The sequence below is a fragment of the Lissotriton helveticus genome, chromosome 7 (genome assembly GCF_964261635.1).
Source record: "Lissotriton helveticus chromosome 7, aLisHel1.1, whole genome shotgun sequence".
In the NCBI taxonomy this organism is placed as follows: domain Eukaryota; kingdom Metazoa; phylum Chordata; class Amphibia; order Caudata; family Salamandridae; genus Lissotriton; species Lissotriton helveticus.
The window spans coordinates 1197948802-1197970509 of NC_136068.1; the positions used below are offsets into that span (position 1 = coordinate 1197948802).

The 21708-nt window shown below is 46.4% G+C and overlaps 1 protein-coding gene across 2 annotated transcripts in view; it reads right to left on the reverse strand.

The window, feature by feature from the left end:
- Nucleotides 1-21708, reverse strand: part of ADAP2 (ArfGAP with dual PH domains 2) — a 267951-nt gene that overhangs the window by 72117 nt on the left and 174126 nt on the right. For both annotated transcript variants that reach the window (XM_078654379.1, XM_078654378.1), the window contains exons 5-6: nucleotides 17393-17505; nucleotides 562-708 (exon numbers count right to left, since the gene is read on the reverse strand). In XM_078654379.1, coding sequence (XP_078510505.1) covers nucleotides 562-708; nucleotides 17393-17505 — 260 coding nt within the window. The remainder of the gene's footprint in view (nucleotides 1-561; nucleotides 709-17392; nucleotides 17506-21708) is intronic.

A 21708-nucleotide genomic window follows, 5' to 3' on the forward strand; every position in this document is an offset into this window, starting at 1 on the left:
GGGTGTTGTTGAATACACAGGAGATGTAAATGTCAACACAGTAGCACGATTTTTCATGCCAGAGAGGCCTCTGCTGTTCATGGTTTAATGAGAGGAGAACAAATAAGGTATGCAGCGCCTAACTTGTGAAAAAATAAGTGCCCTGTCCCAAAGTGTCAAATTCTGGGGCTGTCGAATACCAGGGCGGCTTGGTCTTTGTACCACCTCACCAGGTTCTGTTTCGACCCTGCTTCCTCTCTTTATCACTATTTTCCTATCCTTTTCTTCTTCCTACTTTCTTTCCTCTTGTTCTGGTTCAAAGGCTAATGAAAAATAAATCCTGGTTCCAAAAAAACAGTGTGGGTGCCCACCAATTGCATTCACAGGCATAAATTAAGCACTGCATACAAGGCATTTGTGGAAATTGGTGATGAGAATTCCTCAAGCCTTTGGTTTGTCCAGTTCTAGCTTTGTCGCTAGAATTCCTTGTTGTTACAATCAGCACTTCAGGGCATTCAGCAATCAAGAATTCAAAATACATTTATATATGCAACCAAGAAAAATATTAAAGAATTAATTTACCTCTCCGTTCTCATGGTACACAAAAATGCTCCGTGTTTGACTGTCTTTCATGAAAATGAATGCAAGTCCATTGCGATGACCAATCTTCTCTGGCTGGAATATGGCATTTAGGTCCCTAAGGTTGATTACAGACTTTGGGTTCTTGCACTGTTGGAGTTAATAATTTTATTAGTAAAATTGTATTGGATGTCCTTCCTTGAAAGAGCTAAAGCACAGACAGCTAAAAGGATAAAGAATTGCTAAGGTGATTGCTATTCCAAGAAGGAAGATATCCAAAAATAAGCATGATGACTGATTTGTAGAAAAGTAAGAGCCTGTTCGGCTGCCTGGGCCTCTCCGACTACATTTTGTTTAAAGAATGTTCAAGGGTATTGTGCATTTTGTAGGGATGTGTAGGTTATTGGGTTCTTAGTTGTGCAGGATGTGAGGCCAGCGCAAGCAATATGGGCAAGATTTTCCATACTGAGAACCAAGCACCCCATTGTAGAACTTAACTCTCCCAGGGTAGCGAAGCAGAGCAATCCAAGGTCAACTCAAAGGAGGTGGTGTGGGCTAGAAATCACCATTCGCTGGCACACAAGAATAACACTCAATAAATGATTTTTAAGTCAGTGCTTTTTCTTTTTAAAAGGAAAAGTACATGTCATCATCACCATCAAGATACTTTATTCGGTTGTCAAAAATGATCAAAGTAGTACAAAAGTAAAACACAATTGCATGAATCACATCATTAAAACAGTGTATACAATGTTTTACACAAAAAGAGTGTAATAAAATCACATCATTAAAACAGTGAATAAATTTATTTACACAAGATTGTATAATAAAATCAAATCATTAGTTCCATCAGGTAGTGCAAAAGTATGCGGCACAGATGCATGAGTCACATCATTAGATCAATGTATAAAACATCACAATGACAAATTGTGCAATGGTGTCATATCATTATTCTCAGCAGATAAAGGGACTGGTATGAGACTCTATTGCACAATACACAGTGAATTCAAACAACATAAAATCAGTAAGGTATACAAATAAAACATTTAGAAAAATACAAGGAATAACTAGGAAGTTCCTGGTGATAATCCCAGTACAACCATTACAAAACGTCTTCAATCAGATCAATGCAATGCGTGGGTATCAGATATTCCAATTAGTTCCATTATTCGTTGGCATCCATGAACAAAAACCTTGGGCGTTTACACCAAACATGTGCCAGAAACAGGCTAATGGCAAACACAAATGGAGGTGAGGTATCACTCTTCATAATCCTAAGGGCTGTTCAAAAGTGAGCGCAAGCATCTCAGAGACGGAGCCACAGGCTGGACACCGATTGGTAGATGGGTTTTTGCTCCATTTGTTTGTAAAAGATCTCATTGGAAGACAGCCAAACTGGAAGCGTACAAACAGACTCTTAGCGATAGGAGGAGCTATACAGTCCAGTTAGAGCTCAAAACAGGGACCAGACGTCCTCTCAAAGAACAAGTTAGCCAAAGACCCATTGGAGGTACTAACAACATACTGCTTGTAAACGAATGCCCAGTATCGGATTTTAAACTACGGATTTCAGCTTTGGAAAGGGATGCACAATCGCCCCAGAGTCTTAATAGCCCAAATCTTTTAATCCATTCGAAACAAACTTTTAAACAGGGAACTGATTTGGCGTTATTCATTCTCATTAATTCACCAAGCGAGTTTCTATAGACTTTTAACTCTGGTGTAGAGCAGAGTCGGACCCAATAAACTAAAGATTTCAAGGAGATAGACACAGTGATCCTACTCATGCCAGAGTAAAAAAGAGTTGGATTAGAGGGGTGCCAACTGGGACTGAAACTAATGCTCTAGCAAAATCGTTCTCTGCAATACAAAGCTGGTGGGTATCCGTACAGCCCCTTACTTCTGCACTGTAGACTCTAGCACTTTGTGCGGTAAATGTGTAAGGCAGGAGTGACTGAACGGGTTTGCGTTCTCCTAGCGTTGACCAATGCTAGACTAGCAGCATGCTTTTGGTGATTTGGGGTCCCCATTTAAATTTGTAGGAGATCCTAGCCCCCAGGTAATTAAAACTATCAACTCTGTCCAGCAGTTCATTCCCAACTTTGACTATACAATTCTTTGCACAGCTAGTTCGGAGGACCATATACTTAGTTTTGTTAGCATTTATTTCAAGCCCTCTAGAACTATAAAACCCCCACAAATCTATTGATCAAAATCTGGAGCCCCATAGGGGTTTTGGAAATGAGGAGCGAATCATCCGCAAAGAGTAAGATGGGCACCTTGCAACCACTTAATGTGGAGGAATCGTTCCTATAGTCCAAATGATCTTTCACGTCATCATTAATGTACAAGTTACAGTGAGGATACACCCCTGGCGTACTCCTCTCAATATTGGGATTTAATCTGTCAGCTCTCCAGTTGTCGCCGAGAGAGTGACGGCGGCGCGGGTTTCCTCCCCTTCTGTCGTACGGGTGGGAGCTGCCCTCGGTGGAGTAGTTCTCAGACCAGCAACTCTTTACTTCGTTTAAAAATTAAACGTCTTTCTCTTTTTTAACTGTGAAGGGACACCAGCTCTGCTTGGGCACTGCGCATTGAGTGCTGTTACCTACCCCTTCCTTTCCGGGGAGGGGGATCAACCGGAGACCCCCACCCTCTTTCCCGCCTCGGTATACTGCAGGATGCACCCTGTACTCGGCCGGGCTACGGCTTACAAGCCGCCTCCTGCTCGGAAGTCCTGAAGACTCAGTGGAAGCTGTCGCCCACTACCCACAGCAGCAGAGCGGCATCCCGTGGGGTGTCGGTGCCCCAGGACCTGCTCTTGTATGAAGCACACATCACCAGAACATTTTGAAAGCGCCAGGGGGTCTTTGTCATCGGGAGCACGCCCTGGGAAGTGCCGACTGCTGACCTTGGACGCAGGTGGCTGTGAGGGCAAGAGGAGCACGCGAGCACGGGACTCCAACTCCCAGGAGTCCGTGCATGTTACACCTGTGCCTGAGGCCTGCCCACCCTCCCATCGGACCTTCTTAACTCCTCGCGGAAACCGCTGGCGTGGGTCCCGCTTCGCAGCACACATCACCAGAGCATTTTGAAAGCGACAGGGGGACTTTGTCATCGGGAGCACGCACTTCCCGACTGCTGACCTTGGACGCAGGTGGCTGTGAGGGCAGGAGAAGCACGCGAGCACGGGACTCCAACTCCCAGGAGTCCATGCATGTTACACCTGTGCCCGAGGCCCGCCCACCCTCCTATCGGATCTATATTACAGCACGCAGGAATCGCTGCGCGGGATGTGCGCGGGATGTGCGCGGGGACGCGCCCGGTGAAGCCCGGGCAAAGGGCGGGCCGTCGGAGGATGAAGGAGGCCGGGCTGGGCCAGCCCCCTGACTTCTTGACATGGGTAAGCGAAAGAACATATTAACTACTGAGGAGGGGGGAAAGAAGGCAAAGGTCCCCAGACATTCAGAGACAATAATTTCTTACCTGTCAACGGCTGTGGGGGCTCTCACTAAGGAAATCGCTAATGCTGAACAGGAACTAGGTCAGGCCCCCTGCCACCCTTAAACGGTGTTCATGATACCGAGTCTGTCCAGGCGCCCTGCATTCCATTGGAACCTGAGGTGGTGGTGATAAATCCCAGCCATATCCCTGTAGCGATTGCTGGCCGCTCACCTGCTAAAGCTTCACTTCCCTCCTTGCCAGTATGCACCCGAGTAAATGGTTCCGGAGCTAGGAAGTACACAGAAAGGAGGAAAAAAACAGAGGATACCGTACATGAGACTGTTGTGACCAATGATAACCTCGGAGACCAGCTGGAGGCCTTGTTCGCGGCCCGTATAGGGCCGCTGCTAGTTGGCTTCGCCAAAGACATTGTGAACACTTTGAACACTTGTCTGGCGGGATTGTTACAGAAATGTGCCCAAAATGACACAATAGTGAACAAATATATCCCTTCCCAGTGTTCTTCTGTGGTGGATGTTGACCCCTTAAAGGATAAAGAGAAGGCCGCTGTTAGATCTGCAGGACCCATGCACCTGAATAAGAGGGTAACCCCTGATATTCCAAGGACCCAGGTTCCCCAGATGGCCCCCACCAGTTCATATACTCCACACCCTAGCACGAGTCCCTCAGGATGTGTTCCACCGCTATCATTTCCCGCTGCCAATATGCGGGAAAGGGGCTGCACCAGACAACTAGAGCTTCCACCAGAGGCCGCCCCTTTAGTCGCAATATTCATTGAAGAGGCCCCACTTAAGGAGGGAGAGACGGAATCACTCTCGGACTTAATAAATAAGGCTAGAGGTTGGTGTACTGACACCTGTAGTGGGGGGAGGAATATTTCAAGCAGGATAATTAAGGCGAGAAGGGTAGGCTGGATTGGGACGTGCCCAAAAAACATAGTGGGGGATTGCGTTGTAGTAAATTTTGACAATCCTGACCTGGCCTATAGGTTGTTCTGTGATGGCTCAGAAATAACACAAACCGGGCAAATGAGACCGGTACCCTTGGGCTTTTTTTATCCACCTGTCAATACATACTATGGAGCACCCTGTCCACGTAGGGGAAGGAGAGTTGGGTCCCTAGAGGCAGGATGCCCAGGATCAGCAGGGAAGCTACGCCCAAGTTTACAGCCTCCAAAAGGAGGGCAAGGTATTTCCCAGGCCCCCCACCCCCGGGTAGCCCACATGTCTGCCGAGGGGCGCAGATTGGTTGGTAGTAACCGATTTGCGCCTCTCTCTGATTTGGAAGAAATTGATTGACAGCCAGCTAACCATGGGGCCCCCAATTCTCACGGGACAGCAGTATGTAAAATGATCAGCTGGAATGTAGCAGGCGTTAGAGGAAAAAGGGATGACATAGCCTGGGTGGAATTCATCACGGAATATGATATCATAGCTCTGCAGGAATCCTGGGATGCTACATCTAGTTTCTGGCTGGATGGATATACAAGCTTTTCTGTTCCAGCCATTAAAGGCACCGCAGGTAGAGCAAAGGGTGGACTAATCCTCCTTTTCTCTTTAAAGCTCGGAGGGACATTAAACAGGATGGTGGTGGGTTCACCAAATCTTTTAATTGTGGAATGGACAATGCCCTCAAAATGTAAAACTATCCTGATTAACTTTTATAATTCATGGGAAAGGGGTGTTGAAAATGAACACATCGCGACCCGGGATTTTTTTAATGTAATTACAGTCAAGAAGAATACACTAATTGTGAGCTTATTCTAATGGGCGATTTTAATATACACCCTTGTAGAGATGCCTGTTATGGAGGCGCACAGGAGGACCCAACGGCCCCGGTGGCCCCCATTTTGAGCATACAAAGTCATGAGAGGCCCTTGAAGAGTTGCTGGCTAATTTTAACATATACGAATATAGCGACTCCGAGGGGAAGTATAGAGTCAGTACCTATAAGGGCACTGAGGCCGGATCAGTGATTGATTACATCTTTCTAACTCCGGTCAAATCAAAAGTTGTGACCTATAAAGTAATTTGCTCTATATATAGCGACCATAACCCGGTACTGTTAGAGTTGAATTGGGGTGACCCTATTGGTAGCCGGCCCGAGTGCACACAAAAGGCCCCAGCCGTTTGCCCCAAGCACCAGGGGAGAAGACTAAGATGGGCTAAAGTAGTGCCCGAAAATTTTTGTGAGGAACTGCTCCCCAAAATTGAGGGCAACATAGTAATATGCCAGGACCCCAACGCCACTAACATAGAAATAATAGGAGCCTTTGACCGAATATGTGCACAAATCTCAAAGGACCTGACGACCAAATCTAGGCAGGGAGACAAGAAACATCATAGTTAGTTTGACGCCAATTGCTCAAAAGCCCATAAGGCACTAAAAAATGCATTAAAAACCATCCCGAGAGATAAGGCAGTCATTGCCAAATTGAGGAAGGCATACAAACACGCAATTAGCTGCAAGAAAAATGAGCTAAAAAAGGCAGCATGGGGAAAACTATTCACTGTTGATGTATTGCGGGACAGTGCACAGTTTTGGGCCATAATTAACCAGCCATTTTTCACTAACACGGAGAATACAGTAATGGACTGTGTGATCCCCGACGATAAATGGCTTAGCCACTTTAGAGAGGTATATGGCGACCCAGCGCCCAGTACAACAAACTGCTCGCTAAGTAACGAGGAGAGTGTTCCACTTGCGTTTAATTGTGAAGAGGTAGAAAGAGCTATAACTGAGACCTCCAAAAACAAGGCCCTGGGCCCGGACGGTGTTCCGGCGGACCTATATAGGCACTCGACAAAACTCTGGGCCGAGTTGTTAACACATGTCTTTCACGCTGTAAATGGCAACAACCTCCCTGCAACTTGGGCTACCTCAATTATCGTCCCGATTTTCAAAATGGGCCAGCGAGACGATCCAGCATGCTACAGACCCATTTCCCTGTTAGACTCTGCGATTAAGATTCTAGGCAGAGTCTTATTGTACAGGCCAAGGGAGAACTTGGAGGGAAGTGGGACCCTATCGAATCTACAATATGGGTTTAGAGAAAAAAGAGGCACTTTAGATCAATGCTTGAATTTGCACCTCTTAATCTCTAAGTACACAGTACCTAAGGAGGGGTCGTTGTTTCTGGCCTTTATGGACCTCTGCACGGCCTTTGATTTGGTGAATAGGGCTAAGCTGTGGCCTATCCTCATGGAGATGGGGATTGAGCCTCCACTTGTAAACTTTATAGCCTCACTCCATCAGGATTTGTCCGCAGAGATCAGGGTAACTACGGAGGGCAGGTGTACAAGTCGGTTCAAGTCGGAGCGAGGGGTGCGCCAGGGGTGCATCCTGGCCCCCCTCCTATTCTCCATTTACATTAATGGTTTAGGAGCTTGTTTAGTAACTCCAGGGGTGGACGTGCCGCGTGTAGGAGAGGTGAAAATTCCGGCCCTCCTATACGCGGACGATACAGTCCTAATAGCCCGTACTGGAGTAGGATTACAGAGATTGTTAGATCTATTTGGTTCCTTTATGGACCGACTTGACCTTAAGATCAATGCCAAAAAATCCTTCTCAATGGTGGTGGGTCACCATAGAAATAAGGGCAAATTAAAAACATTCATGTGCAAGGGCGAGGTAGTCTCAAGGGTCACCGCTTTCTCGTATTTAGGTGTACTCTTTGACGAAAAGGAGACTTGGGCACCTCAAATTAAAGCTAAGAGTATATCTGTGGCAAGGGCCACTTCAGCCCTAATGGGTTTTTCAAAACGGTTGGGGGCGAGGCCCATGGAGGCATTGATAAAAGTTTATAATACGAAATGTGTGCCAATTGCCACCTATGGCGCTCCCTTATGGGGCTACGCATCCCACGAAAAGATACAAAGAGTGGAGAACAGGTTTTTGAGACATCTCCTGTCTATACCCCAGTCTACCCCCACATGTGGAGGTGGGCTTGGACTATGTATCAGATAGGCTGAAATTGGCCCCCTTAACATTCTGGGCAAAAACATGGCTCAACCAAGATATAACTTTGAATCATGCAATCTTGGTCGATGTGATGTCATTGGACAACGCAAAAAAAAGTACCCTGGCTCGCCTATTTGAGAGATGCCTTTACCCAACTGGGCCGCCCTGAGCTCTTTTTAAGCCCAAACATCATTAAAAGGGAGGACATTAGCTGGATCAAAAAGCATTTTATGGACAGACTAAGAACGTCTCGTGAGGAGCGGGAATTATTGAAATCTACAGTTAGATCACATTATATGTTACATCTTCCCCCTCACTAGAGCCTTATTTGATCACAGTAACCAACCCCTTTCATAGAGTTTTATTAAATAAATTTAGATTTAATTTGATACACCATTATTTAGGCAGTACCCAATCAAGGATTAAGCCTGAATGCGGGCCGCCCTGCAACTGTGACAACCTTTCACAACAAGACACCATACATTTTATTATGATTTGTGGATTCTATAAAGATATTAGGAAAAATATTTGGCCCCAATCCTGATAGAGGCTAGGATTACCCAAGTAAGACCCGCCCTCTTATATCTCCAGAACTACTCGCATCATTTACAGTGTGGCTAGTTTCCTAGTGGAGGCAATGAGAATCAAACAGTAGAGAAGTGGTTCCAAATGACATACTAATAATGATTGACCTTAAAGCGGATTTTAAATTGTTTCATTGTCCAACAACGATTTAATGGGTGTTTGCACTGAATTTGTAAATATATGAATTATTTAATGGGAATGTATGTAATATTTTATGCCTTTTATGATTTTAACGAATCGAATAAAATGTATTTGACTGACTGACTGACTGTCAGCTCTCCATTTCTGCCCCACCATACATCATTTTTATCTTGCAATCTCACTAAAAGTTGAATCAAATTTCCAGGGGTGCCCATATCATCGAGGACCCTCAACAATTTCTCTTGAGGGACTAGTTCAAATGCTACTCTAAGGTCGTCAAAATACACATATAGTCTCTGGTTTAAAAATGAGACCTGGTCAGAAGTGCTAATTCTGGGACAAAACTCTGCTTGGAAGGGGACAACATTTGCCTTTCCTCTACCCATTGTAAGAGTTTATCTAAAAGTTGTTTGGCAAAGATTTTCTGTAATGACGCTTATTGGCCTGTAGTTGGATGGAATACAGGCATCACCCTGTCTATAAGTGGGGATTATTTCCACCCCACTCCAAAAGTCAGGAAAAGTACATTTATTACACGCAAACCCACTACTAAATACTACAACTTTGTAAGGTAGATTACATGTAGCATAGATGACATTGTACAATGACACGCATCCTATAAGGTCTTGACCCTCAGATTCATAGCACCCCAACCTATACTGGATCGACATCACAACATAGGGGGGTTCACTTGAAATAAAACAAGCCTATTGGGTTTAGCAAAAGTTTTACACCACTGTTAAAATGCAAACTAGATGTTACAAATCAGCAACCTTTCACTATAGTCCATTACCATGTGTAAATGAATCCGGTATATCAATAAAGCATTTGAGCACGGATTAAAATCACTGTAAGCATATAAAGCTAATAAAGCTTTGAAAATAAGAGAACATGTGTCTCATGTGACATGTGTCTCCAAAGACCACATAAAATGCAGTTATAGAACTAGTCTCATGAACGCACTGCAGTCCCAGTTGAAGAGCTAAAGCTCCAAACTTCAGAGTGCTTAAAATAAGGATGAAAATCCTGGGAGGTCCTCATTTCTTTGACACCCCTCCCCCCCAAACATAGGGTCAGTTTTATAATATTACTTCTGGGGAATAGCTGCATCTCCTGCAGCTCCAACCAAGACTTCTTTAATGTATTGGCAGCACCCTTGCCATCCTGAGGCCACCAGAAGAATCAGAAATATATGGAATTTAACATCTCCCAAGACATTATGGGTGCTACAACCAGGAGCAGTTAATAGTTTAACAGCGAGTCTCCTGCTGTGTTCGGATGCCCGTGATCTTTACTTTTGGTGTTTTTTCTCCTTTTTTGGTATTTGTTGGGGGAACCAGGTCCCACCCAGGCCCCCTGCCTTGCTTTTTGGGGCAGGTTAGGCTGCCCAAGGGGCAGGAGTGAGGCTGGAGAGGAGACCTCATGCACAGTCTCTCTCTGGGTAAAAGTGAAAGGTGATCATCGTGCCGACCCCACCCGGGGGGGGTAATTTTGCTCTTGCAATAGAGCTCCATGCACTCCATTTCCAGAAAAGGTCAATGGTCACCAACCTTCAAAAGCCCATAACTCAGGCCCATTGGGTGCTTTGGATAACCATGGGCTCATTTTATTCCGGTTGGTGAGTTGTAGCCACCAGGGGCAGTTGCAGCATGCCTTCTGGCCTCCAAGACTGTGTAACATGCAGGGAGCAGGTTCAACTTGGTCCCTGCAGCAGTCTTTCTCCAGTTCTTGGCCTCTGGTGCAGATGTCCAGATCTTGCCCAAACAGATCCTCAAGGGCTGTAACAGGGCCAGCCTCCCTGGGCCTGGGAGAGAGCCACTGGTCCTGAGGGTCAAGTGGGTGCAAAGCTCTTAGTACTTTAGAGTAGCGTCCAGTTCCAGTAAAACCACAGCAAAAAAGCCCTTTCTCCCCTTGAGCAAGAGTTTTTAAATGGGGTGGAAGGTTCAAGAGGATAGGCACTCCTGGCCAAGCCAATGGTGCCACATCACCTCTTCACCCCTCTCCTAACCCTCCTGCATAGCAAGCTGGGTCAGTACATGATGGCATTGTCCAGAACACTCTGGTCACATCTCTGAGAGACTCATCTTCACTCCTTGTTGATTACATGTCAGGGACTTTCCCACCTAAACTTCGTGGAGGAGCCCCCTCCTGTGTTGGCTCCAGTTCTCTTGGCTTCCTCGAATGTTCAATGAACCTGGGCTGGTCCCGAGCCCTGGTATAATGCAACAACGTATTAACAGATGAAAATGTTCTTCCCCACCCCTTCCTCCCCAGGAGCTGAGATGAGCACTGTTAATTACCCCTTTTGTGCTGGGAGGCCTTTGTTCTCTCTGCTGAGGAGCAGAGCAATTATTTTGCCAAGTAGGGTACTAAAAGGCCTGGGCTCTGATCCTAAGCTGAGCCAGGGAATTTGAATTTGAATTCTTAATAATTTGTAGAGCGCACATACACTATGCAGTTTCTTGGCGCTAGGGGATATTTTACAGTTTCCGGAAGAGCACAGTGGGCTAGGGACTAAAGGCTTGTTGAAACAGAAAGGTTTTGAGGGCCTTACGAAACTCCATATAGGAGGAGGAAAGTCGGAGAGGGGGCGGGAGAGCATTCCAGAAAGTAGGAGCAAGGACCGAAAATTTCTGACCTCCTGATCTTTGCTTCTTGAAACGGGGGACAACCAAAAGAGATTTGGTGGTTGAACGCAAATCTCTGACAGGACAGTAGATAGTGATGGCAGAGTTTATAAAGGCGAGGGCCGTGCCCGCCCGGGCCTGAAATGTAAGGCATCCTAGTTTAAAGAGGGCCCGCTGTCTAATGGGGAGCCAGTGTAAAGCCATAAGCAAGGGAGAGGAATGGTGAGATTTTGATAGACCATATACCAGGCGTGTTGCCTGGTTCTGCACCAGTTGAAGACGTTGAAGTGCGTAGGCAGGGGCACCGTTGTAGATGATGTTTCCATAGTCAATCTTAGATAGAACCATGGCCATAAGGATAAGTTTAAGTGCAGGGGGGGAAAAAAAACGGGATATTTTTCTAATGATACGCAAAGTAAAAAAACAGGAAGAAACAACAGAACTAATATGGGAGTGCAGTGTCAGATGATGATTAAGCGTGATGCCAAGGGTTTTGACTGAGTGGGAAGGAGTAGGGGGTGGACCTAGGGAAGGGGGCCAAAACGAGGGGGACCAGGGGTTACCACTGCCACCAGTTAGAACCAACTCTGTTTTTTCCGGGTTGAGTTTAAGGTGGTTCGCATTCATCCAATCCTGGATAAACAGCATAACTGACTGGAAGCGGGTAATATCTGAAGTGAGGGGAGAAAAATTAAAAATGAGTTGAAGGTCATCAGCGTAGTTGTACACTGTGACCTTCATTTGTTGGAGTGCAAAAATAAGGGGAAAAATTTAAAGATTAAACAAAGGAGGGGAAAGGGAAGATCCCTGAGGGACACCACATTGCACCCTGCGGGGCGGGGCAGAGAACTCGGCAAGGTGGACTGATTGCGTACGGTCGGACAGGAAGGAGTCGATCCAGGCCAGTATCGGTCCCCCCATGCCTGCCGCCCTGACACGGGACAAAAGAATGGAGTGGTCCACCGTGTCAAAAGCGGCGGACAAATCGAGGAGGACAGGGGCTGGGGGGTGTTAGTGTCGAGCCCCTCCCTGAGTTCATCCATGACCGAGATAACCACCTTCTCGGTGGAATGCCGAGGACGAAAGCCCGCCTGGCAGGGTGCAAGGTAGTTGCTATCTTCTATAAAAGAGCTAAGCACCTGAGTGACATGGGACTCAGCGACCTTTCCCAAGAACGGGAGAAGAGATATAGGGCGGTAGTTTGCCGAGGAGGCAGGATCCGCCCCGGGTTTTTTTAATACAGGGATGATTGTAGCGGTTTTGAAGGGGGCAGGGACAGGCCCGGACTGGCCGTTGCGGGCACCGGGCAATCCCCTGGTGCGCCGCAAGGGTGGGGGCCGGTTTTGGGCCCTAGGGGCCGTTTTTGTTACAGGGCCGTTTTTGCAGCATAGCTGCAAAATCGGCCCTGTAACAAAATCGGCCGAAAACCGGCCCCGGCAAAGAGCTCGGTTGCACCCCCAGGGGGCTGGCTGAGCACTTTGCCAGGGCCGGTTTTGGTTCTCAGTCCGGCCCTGGGCAGGGACAGTGCCATGTGTGAAGGAATCATTCAGGAGAGTGAGAGCAGGAGAAAGGCAATCAGAAAAGATCTGACAAGAGGATGCGGGCCGGGTAAATGTCGGCTGGAGAGCCTGACTTGACACGCCTAAGTAGGGGGAGAAGGGATTCTCTGGTCAGGGCGGGGATGTGCGTAAGAAGTAGGTTGTTAGCAGGCGGTTGGGGATCCGTGAAGGTGGGCGAGGGGGGAAGAATATTGTCCCTAGTGCGAGCTACTTTCTCGATAAAGAACTCATTGAGTGAGTCACATAGGGCCTGAGAAGTGGGAATCCTAGGCAGAGTTCTGTCCGAGGAAGCCAGCTCGTGGACGGTGGCAAAAATCTCACGTGGCTGGCTTTCCGCAGCTAGAATACGCCCCGAAAAGTATTCTATCTTGGCTGCTAAAATGTCTTTTTTATATTCGCTAAGGGTGGCGATGTAGTGTTGTCTGCGGGTCGGGCAGTATGCTAACCTCCAAGCCCGTTCAGCCTGTCGTACCTCCAGTTTTTTGGCTTTAAGGCCAGGGCTGAACCACTTGTTGGCATTGTGGGTGCGGTTGATGGTGACCCGTTTCAAAGGGGCCACCAGATCGCAGGCTTTACTAAGCCAGCGGTCTAAGATGATAACCTGGGAGTGAGGAGCCGAACCCGATAAATCGGGGCAGGTGGTAGTTAGCGATTTACATAAAGACGGGATATCAACTCGGTTCCAGTTCCGTACCCAGGTGTTTTTGGGGAGGAAAGGTGTTTTTATGGGATTCAAGTCTAGAGAAAAGGCCAATAAGGATTGATCGGACCATGTGCAGGGGGAAATAGTTGGGACAGAGATCGGGATGTTTAATGTCCATATTTGGTCGAGGATGTGACCCCGGTTATGGGTAGGCCCATGAACGTGCTGGGTAAAGTTAAGACTGAGCAGTAATTGGGTAAAGTCTTTGGACATAGTGTCTTCAGCAGGGTCATTAGGCCAAAAATTTAAATCTCCCAGAACAAGGAATGAGGCGCTATTAACCGCCAAGGTGGCCAGCAAGTCCTGAAAAGCGGGGAGGAAACCAGGGGATGGCTGGGGTGGCCGATATATTAGCACACATGTGATAGGAATCTCGAGGGAAGCAGAGTGTACTACAAGGCAGTCAGCTGCGGGTATTACAGGCGATGCAAGTGTCTGGAAATGGAATCCCTTGTGAGCAATCAAGGCTACCCCGCCACCCGCTCTCCCCTCCGGTCGGTCAGCTCGGAGTATAGAGTAGTAGGGCGGGAGGGCCGCCAGGACGCAGGGTAAGGAATCCGGGCGATACCATGTTTCAGGTAAAAACAAAAGGTCTGGAGAGTTGGAATCCAAGAGACCAAATATTTCTATTTGGTGCTTGACAGCAGACCTAGTGTTCAAAAGGAGAGCAGAGGTGGCGGGGGCGGAAATGGAGATAGAGGGGCACGGGGAGAACCCAGTCGTGGAGGGAGGAGGGATCTTTAAAAGGGGCAGGGAATGGGCAATACCAAGGGCTTGAACACAAGACAGTGTCTCCGGGTTGAGCGGCCGGTAACATTGGAGGAAACGCAATTGCGCTGAGGAGTATGTTAAAAAGGGAGCATAGTGGTGTGCCCCTGGCCCCGGTCGGCCGCGGACGGGCACAGACGGGCTTAACTTTGGCGCAACTTCGGCACGCCATCGTCGCGCCCGCTGCGCTCGTCCACTGCGCTTCCGAAAGCACATGTGCGTTTTATGTGGGAGAGCCTCAAACAACTAGACCGCCTAGTCTGGTCTCCGTGTCCTTCAGGCTCTCCCAAGATGGCGTCTGCTTTCCACCCGACCGGCACAGAGAGCCGTGGGGGAAGAGCCGCCCTCCACGCAACGGCAGAGGAGCCGCGATGGACCGGGGCGTGTGCAGCCACAAGAGTTGGTAAGCCACAATAATGCACAGTGTTAGAGTACACCAACCATTTAAAATAATGCAAGGCACCTGCACCTAATCGTGCAGCGCCAGGAATAGCAAAAAAGAAAATGCTGCGATAAAAATTAGCGGGTAGCAGGAGCGAACACAGAGCACACTGTGGATCCTTTAGCCTGAAAAGCCCCCAGTGACGCCAGGAGCTGCCACCACCCTGACGAAACACAGGAAGCTCCGTGAGGTATGCCGCTTTATGTGGGAGAGCCTCGGACAACTAGACCGCCTAGTCTGGTCTCCGTGTCCTTCAGGCTCTCCCAAGATGGCGCCCGCTTTCCACCCGACCGGCACAGAGAGCCGTGGGGGAAGAGCCACCCTCCACGCAAGAAAATTCTGGACAACTCATGCGGTGTACATGTATGATCTTGGGACCTGTGCATTTGAACGGGGCACATACTTTCCACCCCAGTATCATACCTGTTGGGGTTTTGTAGCCCTAAGGGAAGCAGTGCTGCACTCTAAGGCAGATTTCTCCCTATGTGTATAAAACAGTGTCACTATAAAAAAAGCAGTAAACCTCACAAATATTATAAAGTATTTTTCTCATTCTATACTCAGTAATGTAACTATATTTTGTGAGATATTTACTACTTAAATATGAGGAAATGTAGAAGATAGATTTTGCTGACTTTCAGTGGTCCACCTTTAACTATCAATTTGACCTAGTATAGGAACAGCACTTATCGTAAGAAGACACTCGTTATTTCTCCGAAAAGATGGCAAGTGGCTAAGAATAAGATCATAAGATTCCCAGTGACAATAATCTGAAAATTAGTAAATATTTCTTCGCTGTAAATCCTTTTAGACCCTAGGCTCAAGACTGATATAGCCTCAAGAATTATTAGGGACGAAATAATTTGGCTGATATTTAATATTTCTTCATTCTACATTTTTTACCTGAGTGACTGTGAATGTTTCTTGTCATTGATCATCTTACAATAGAAGTAACAAAAAAACCCCTGCAGAGTTTTGCTTCTAAGATCTAATTATTGGCATGCACCAGGAAAATATTTAATACAGTCATATGGGCGTTCTCAAGCCATATAGTTGGAATTGTCTCATTCCCTCTAATAGGCCTAGTATTCCTCACCCTCTGTTTCCATGTAGCCCTTTCCATGCCTCTCTTTCTAATATAGCCAATCATTCCTATTTTTCTTATTGTTTTGTATTTCTATGCTTAATTGTAGAGCACTCTGAGAAGAAGTGCTTCACAATTGAAACGATCCATACAGTGTATAAATATACGGAAGAGAAATTGCATTAAGAAATGGTCACGGGCCAGTCCACTATCCTACAGGTCAGCACATTGACCAAGAATGCCTTCTACAACCTATTAATTCTCTGTGTAACCTTCCACCATGTTCCTTTTACATGTTTCCAATCAAACGTGTCCTTCCTGGAGTAATTTCTCGCATTGGATCACTGTAATGGTATCTATGAGGGCTAACCAAGCTTGAGTGATTTCAAAACAATGTGAACCCACTCATTCTGGGACTGAAGTGTACAGATCGTACCTCCCCTGTACTAACAGCTCTCCATTGACTTGCTATTAAACAGCCTGCCAAATTACCCAGAATAACCTCTACATTTTGAATGCAAAGCTATTAATGTTTGAGGCTACTCACTATGAAACTATCTTGCCTCATCTCTTTCTCATGCTAAAGGCTTGGAAAAACGCGGAAAACTTGTAGGGACCTAGCTATTCTAACAAGATTATAGTCAGTAACTCAGCAAGATTTCTCACACACTTACTTCGCGTTACAACCAAATCCTACGTTTTGTAGCGGATATCTTACTCACAAGAGTACCACTATCAAAGCCCTAGATATAGATTCTAGCTTGACGTGACTACACAGAGAGTACCAAAACACAGGGATGAGCTTGTTTGTCAGCTTGTCGATGGTTACAAATGTTTTTCCCTTAAGATCACTTGTTTTGGTTATGGGTGCATATATGTATAAGCACAGTTTTAGTATGTAACCTGCGAAAAGCAGGTGAAATGTGCCTCTTCGATGATGTGAAACATTAGCAATGAACAGGACAAGCCGAGCAATAAATATGCCTATCCTTTGCTCATTCCGTTATTTCCAAACAAATGGGCTACAGACCTCAAGCAGTGTTGATTTCTTTTAGTTGGGTGGAACATTGCTATGCATATATATTAGGTGCGCAAACTTATCTGGCAACCTTCCTGATGCTCTTGTTTTTAAACGCATCCTAAAAATGTATTATGTCTAAATATCCTTATCCGTAGGCATGTGTATAAACATTTGCAAAAGGTCTATGTTGGGTTTTATGACCTGTTTAGATTGGGGATGTTTGCACCTGCATTAGTTAGATCAGGCAGCATGAGGTAGAAGGGTTCTAGAATAGGGGTTGGGGAGGAAGAAAACAGTACTTGTTTTATTGATTGCTATAAAGGGTACTGTGCTATTGCGAATAAATCTATCCTCTAGATTTAATACTACTGGGCTTGTATTGACTTAAAAGTTTACCTTTATTTTTACAGTATATGACATCATTGTGGTTCAATCAAAGATGTTATAGTAGGATACAGGCATACATGTTCTGAAATACTTACATCTGATGTCATGTAATATTTAAGGACTCCTTCTTCCTCTGACAGAACAAATTTCCTCGATTGGAACTGTTTTTTATCTTTTCCCCGTTTCCACAGAAAACCTTCTTTTAAACCTACAAGAGTTCAGAGCTTGAGTTTAAGTATAAAACATGAACTGCATTTGCTAAATCTGCGTCACTTTTCTGACTTCAAATGCGCTTTGCAAAACTAGACGTTAGAGACACCATCATGAGGGCCTGCTATTTTATTATATAAAAAATGAAATATCATGCTACACAGTCTCAATGTTCCTAAGATTTGAACTTTGTTTCTCGTGCTATTCTTTCCATGCCTTGTCTGAAAAACCATTGGAGGAAGCATATAATGGACCCTACACTTGCAATAAACTCCCCATTGAATTGTCTAGGTGACTGTCTTGGTTTGCACCAACAATGGGATGATTGACTAATCAGATGTAATCACCTTCAGAGACTTTTCGTTGAACTACGAGGCTGAACTGAAGGGTGGTGTCCAATGGAAAATGAAAGGATTACACAATAGGCAGACCAGAGAGTGAAGACAATCATCAGGGTTATTCCATATAGTTAAGCCACATCATATCAACTGCCAGTTCAGGTGTGTGCAGGCTCCTGCTCACTCTACATTCTAGAACTTTGTGACTGCAAGGTTTCACTGTTCTAGGCTCTTCTATAAAATGCTGGTATCTTCTACAGTGACATAGGAGATAGACAGATACAAACCATCTACATTTTTTCACAAAAAATATTTTTCTTTAATTGTCACCCCAAAAAGCACAGAAACACATAACAGTGAACTAGCATTTAAAGACAGAAAAGCAAATTAAACAAATATGTTAAGTAAGGATTTTCATTAATGGCTTCACAAAGTTAAAATGATATGAGTACCACATTAAACTTCCAAAGATGAGTGGAAGTTAACAATGCAATAACTCTCACTGTATTACTTGACAAAGTAATCTATTAAGAAACTTGAGGGGGGGGGGTCACTCGTCCACTTGATCTGACCCAAACCACAGTGTTTTCCCCTTTATGTAACACAGGACTGTCATTCATGTATCAACTTCCTGAGCTTGCTTTTTTCACGTGCCTCCCCTTTATGTCCAGGTCGGTAATATTTCACCACCCTCCCCAGATTCCTTATTCTATCATCCTGTGTCTTGACCGCATTGTGAAAGAGCTTTATGATTTTCATGGGTTCAGTAAATTTTGACCATTGTGAGTTGTCAGTGGAGCTTTCACTCTGACTCAATCAACCACTTTAAACCCGATAACTTTGGTCATATGCAATTTGTCAAACTTCTCTTTGCGGCCTGCCTGCAACTCAACTCCTTTCTCCTCCACTGTTGCCTACATCAACCCGCACCCAAGCTTTGTGCCACTTCATCCACCCAGGTACCAGTCTAGAATTGGACTTCCTTATTCTTTAACAACGCAAAGCGAGTCATACTTGTTGACTGATGAGGAGTTAAGCAATAAGCCCCTATTCGCCTCCAAATCTCATCTTTCCAGCTCAACCCATTTGATCTTGCCAGCTGAATGCCTTCTTGGAGTTTTGTTAGATCTTTCTATTGCCCCATTAGTTTCTGAGTGATACAGGGCACTAAGTTATTGTATTATTCCATAACATTGCCTAAAGTACTTCATTTCGTGGGAGCAAAACTGAACACCATAGTCAGTTAAAAGGGTGTTGGGTAGTCCTTCTCATTTAAAAAAAACCCTAGCAGGAAGTTTATAACTGAGGTCGAGCTGATGTCAGAGACAAGTCTGATTTCCAGCCATCTTGAATATGAGTTGACTAAAACTAGAATGGCCCAATGACATCCATTGCTTTATCCATTCATGGACCTGCAAGGGTAGTGTGGGCAATTTTGCTTCCTTATCGCTGGTGGATCAGGCTATGTAATTCCTTATCTCTCTCTCTCAACCAGTACATCCATCCCTGGCCACCAAAAGTCTAACCTCAACCTTTGTTTGGTTTTGGTGATCCCCAGATGGCCTTTGTGTGCTGTGCCAATCAGTTTTTTCCTGAGGCTTTCAGAAGGTATCAATGTTATGCTTCTGAAAGGGCATCCTTATAATTCTTCTCTGACCATCCAATATGGCCTCAGACGCTCTTCATTCTTTTCTGCGCTATCCCACCCCTGGATTAGAAAATCACATACTTTACTTAAAATTGGTTCTGTTCCAAACTCTTTTTTTCCATTTTCCACCTCAACCACCCCTTTGGTGATCACACATGTTTTCTTTGCGCAATTCTATATCCTCACTTCGGTTATCAAAGACTTTCTCTTCTCTTCCTTTTCCGTTCAATGAACCAATCTGGACAAGCAGTCAGTTGTAAAGTTACATATATCAGGGATATGTTCTAGGTCAAATGTGTACTATTGTAGATTAATGACCCATCTTTCAATTTGACTGGAAATTGCCTCCAGCCCCTTTTATTGTAAATACCTCCTCAAGTGGCTTGGGGTCTGTTCTTAACTTGAACACCATCTCCCAAATAAAGTTATTGAATGTGTTTGCGCCCATTACACTGCTAATGCTTCTTTTTCAATTACAGAATAGTTGACCTCAGATTGCCCAAGTACTCTTGAGGGAAATGAAATGTTTTCCTCACCTCTGCCACTTTCTTGTACAAGCCCAGCCCCTAATCATTTTGAACTGACATCTGTTGTAGTGTGTAACAGGGTCGGGGCAGGAGGCCTTGAGGACTGGTGGACCCATGACCCTAACTCCCCTCCTTACCCACAGACTGACTCTTCGAGGGCGGATTGGGACAGCCGTTCAGAACAGGACGGTGAAATCGACCCCGGCGCCTTTAACTGGGCGTATGATGACCACGACGAGACTCCGCCCCCGGCTGACGTCGGAGGCTCCGATTCGGTGAAAGGACAGGAAGTCCTGTATTCGGCGTGTGACATCACCCCGGAGTGCCGAGAAGGAACCGGAGAAGAAGGACCGTGGAGAAAACGAGAGAAGAATGGAGAAGACAGGAGAACTGAGAGCGGAGGAGAGCCAGGAGGCCAACGACCCCGTGATCCGCCGTGCCACGCTCCCGAGGGAGGAGTGTGGCTTTCCCAGGTACGGCGGCCTTGGGCAACCTGGGTGGGGAGAAAGAGCGCCCCTTTGTAGATTCTGTAAATACCCCAGTGTGTGCCTTTCCCGTGTCTTTACCTTTTCCCCCCCTCCCCTTCCTAACCCATCCCGCGTTCCTCACACCAATCCTCCTTCCTGAGCACTGACACGGCAGCTTATGCATATCACGGGTGCCCCCTCACCATCACTCGGTCCTAATGCGGGCAGGTCGGTATCAGACCATTAACTAACGGCTTCCCTCTGTTGGTCTCCTTTTTTCTTGGGGTCCGGAGACGGCACTACCGCGACGAGGGAAAAGGCACCTGCCAGGAGCCACCGAGACCGAGAGACGCCGCCAAAACAGACAAACTGGAGTTTGCCAGAGAAAGACTTACCTTCAAAACCCGGCGTACCCTGATAATAAAACCCAGTTTACGAAAACATTCTGGTCTTCAGCCTCCTACTGTTACCGCGCCCATCTCCACCACCCCTCCCACGCCCACACTGGTGTCAGAAGTGGGATCTGCTCCTTCCTTGCCGGACCCAGCAATGGAAAAGGTGATACAGCAACTGATAGAGGGGCAGCAGAAACTGGAGTGGGCTGTCAGTCAGCAGATCTCAACCGCGGATGCTGACCGCGACATGTTTAAGAACACTATGACAGCCCAGATCGAGGGCCTACAGAGAGTAGTGCAGAGCCCCGGCGTGCCTACGCCGATGGAAAGAAGGAACTACGGACCGCATCCCTCGGGTGTACAGCTGCAGAAATACGTTCCTGGTGAAGACCCCGATGCCTTCCTCACAAACTTCGAAAGGGCGGCCAGAGCCTGCGGATGGCCAGAGGAGAAGTGGCCCTTCTTCCTAGCCCCCCTATTGTCAGGCAAAGCCCAAGCGGCATACCAAGTAGCCAACCATGCAGGAGTAACCCCCTATCCGACGATCAAGGCTGTGATATTAGACCACTTGGGGCTGGATGCCGAAGCCTATAGGCTTAGGTTCAGGAAGGAAAAGGGGATAGCGGGGGAACATCCAAAGACTCTGTACCTGAGGCTGAAAATGGCCGCCGACAAATGGTTGAGGCCAGAGAGCCGGAGCAAAGAGGAAATTATGTCCAGCATCTACCTGGAGCAATTCATGGAGGCCCTGCCCTATGGCACCCAGAGATGGCTGAAGCAACATTCGGGCATAACAGCCGAACAAGCCATTGAGATGGCCTCCAAT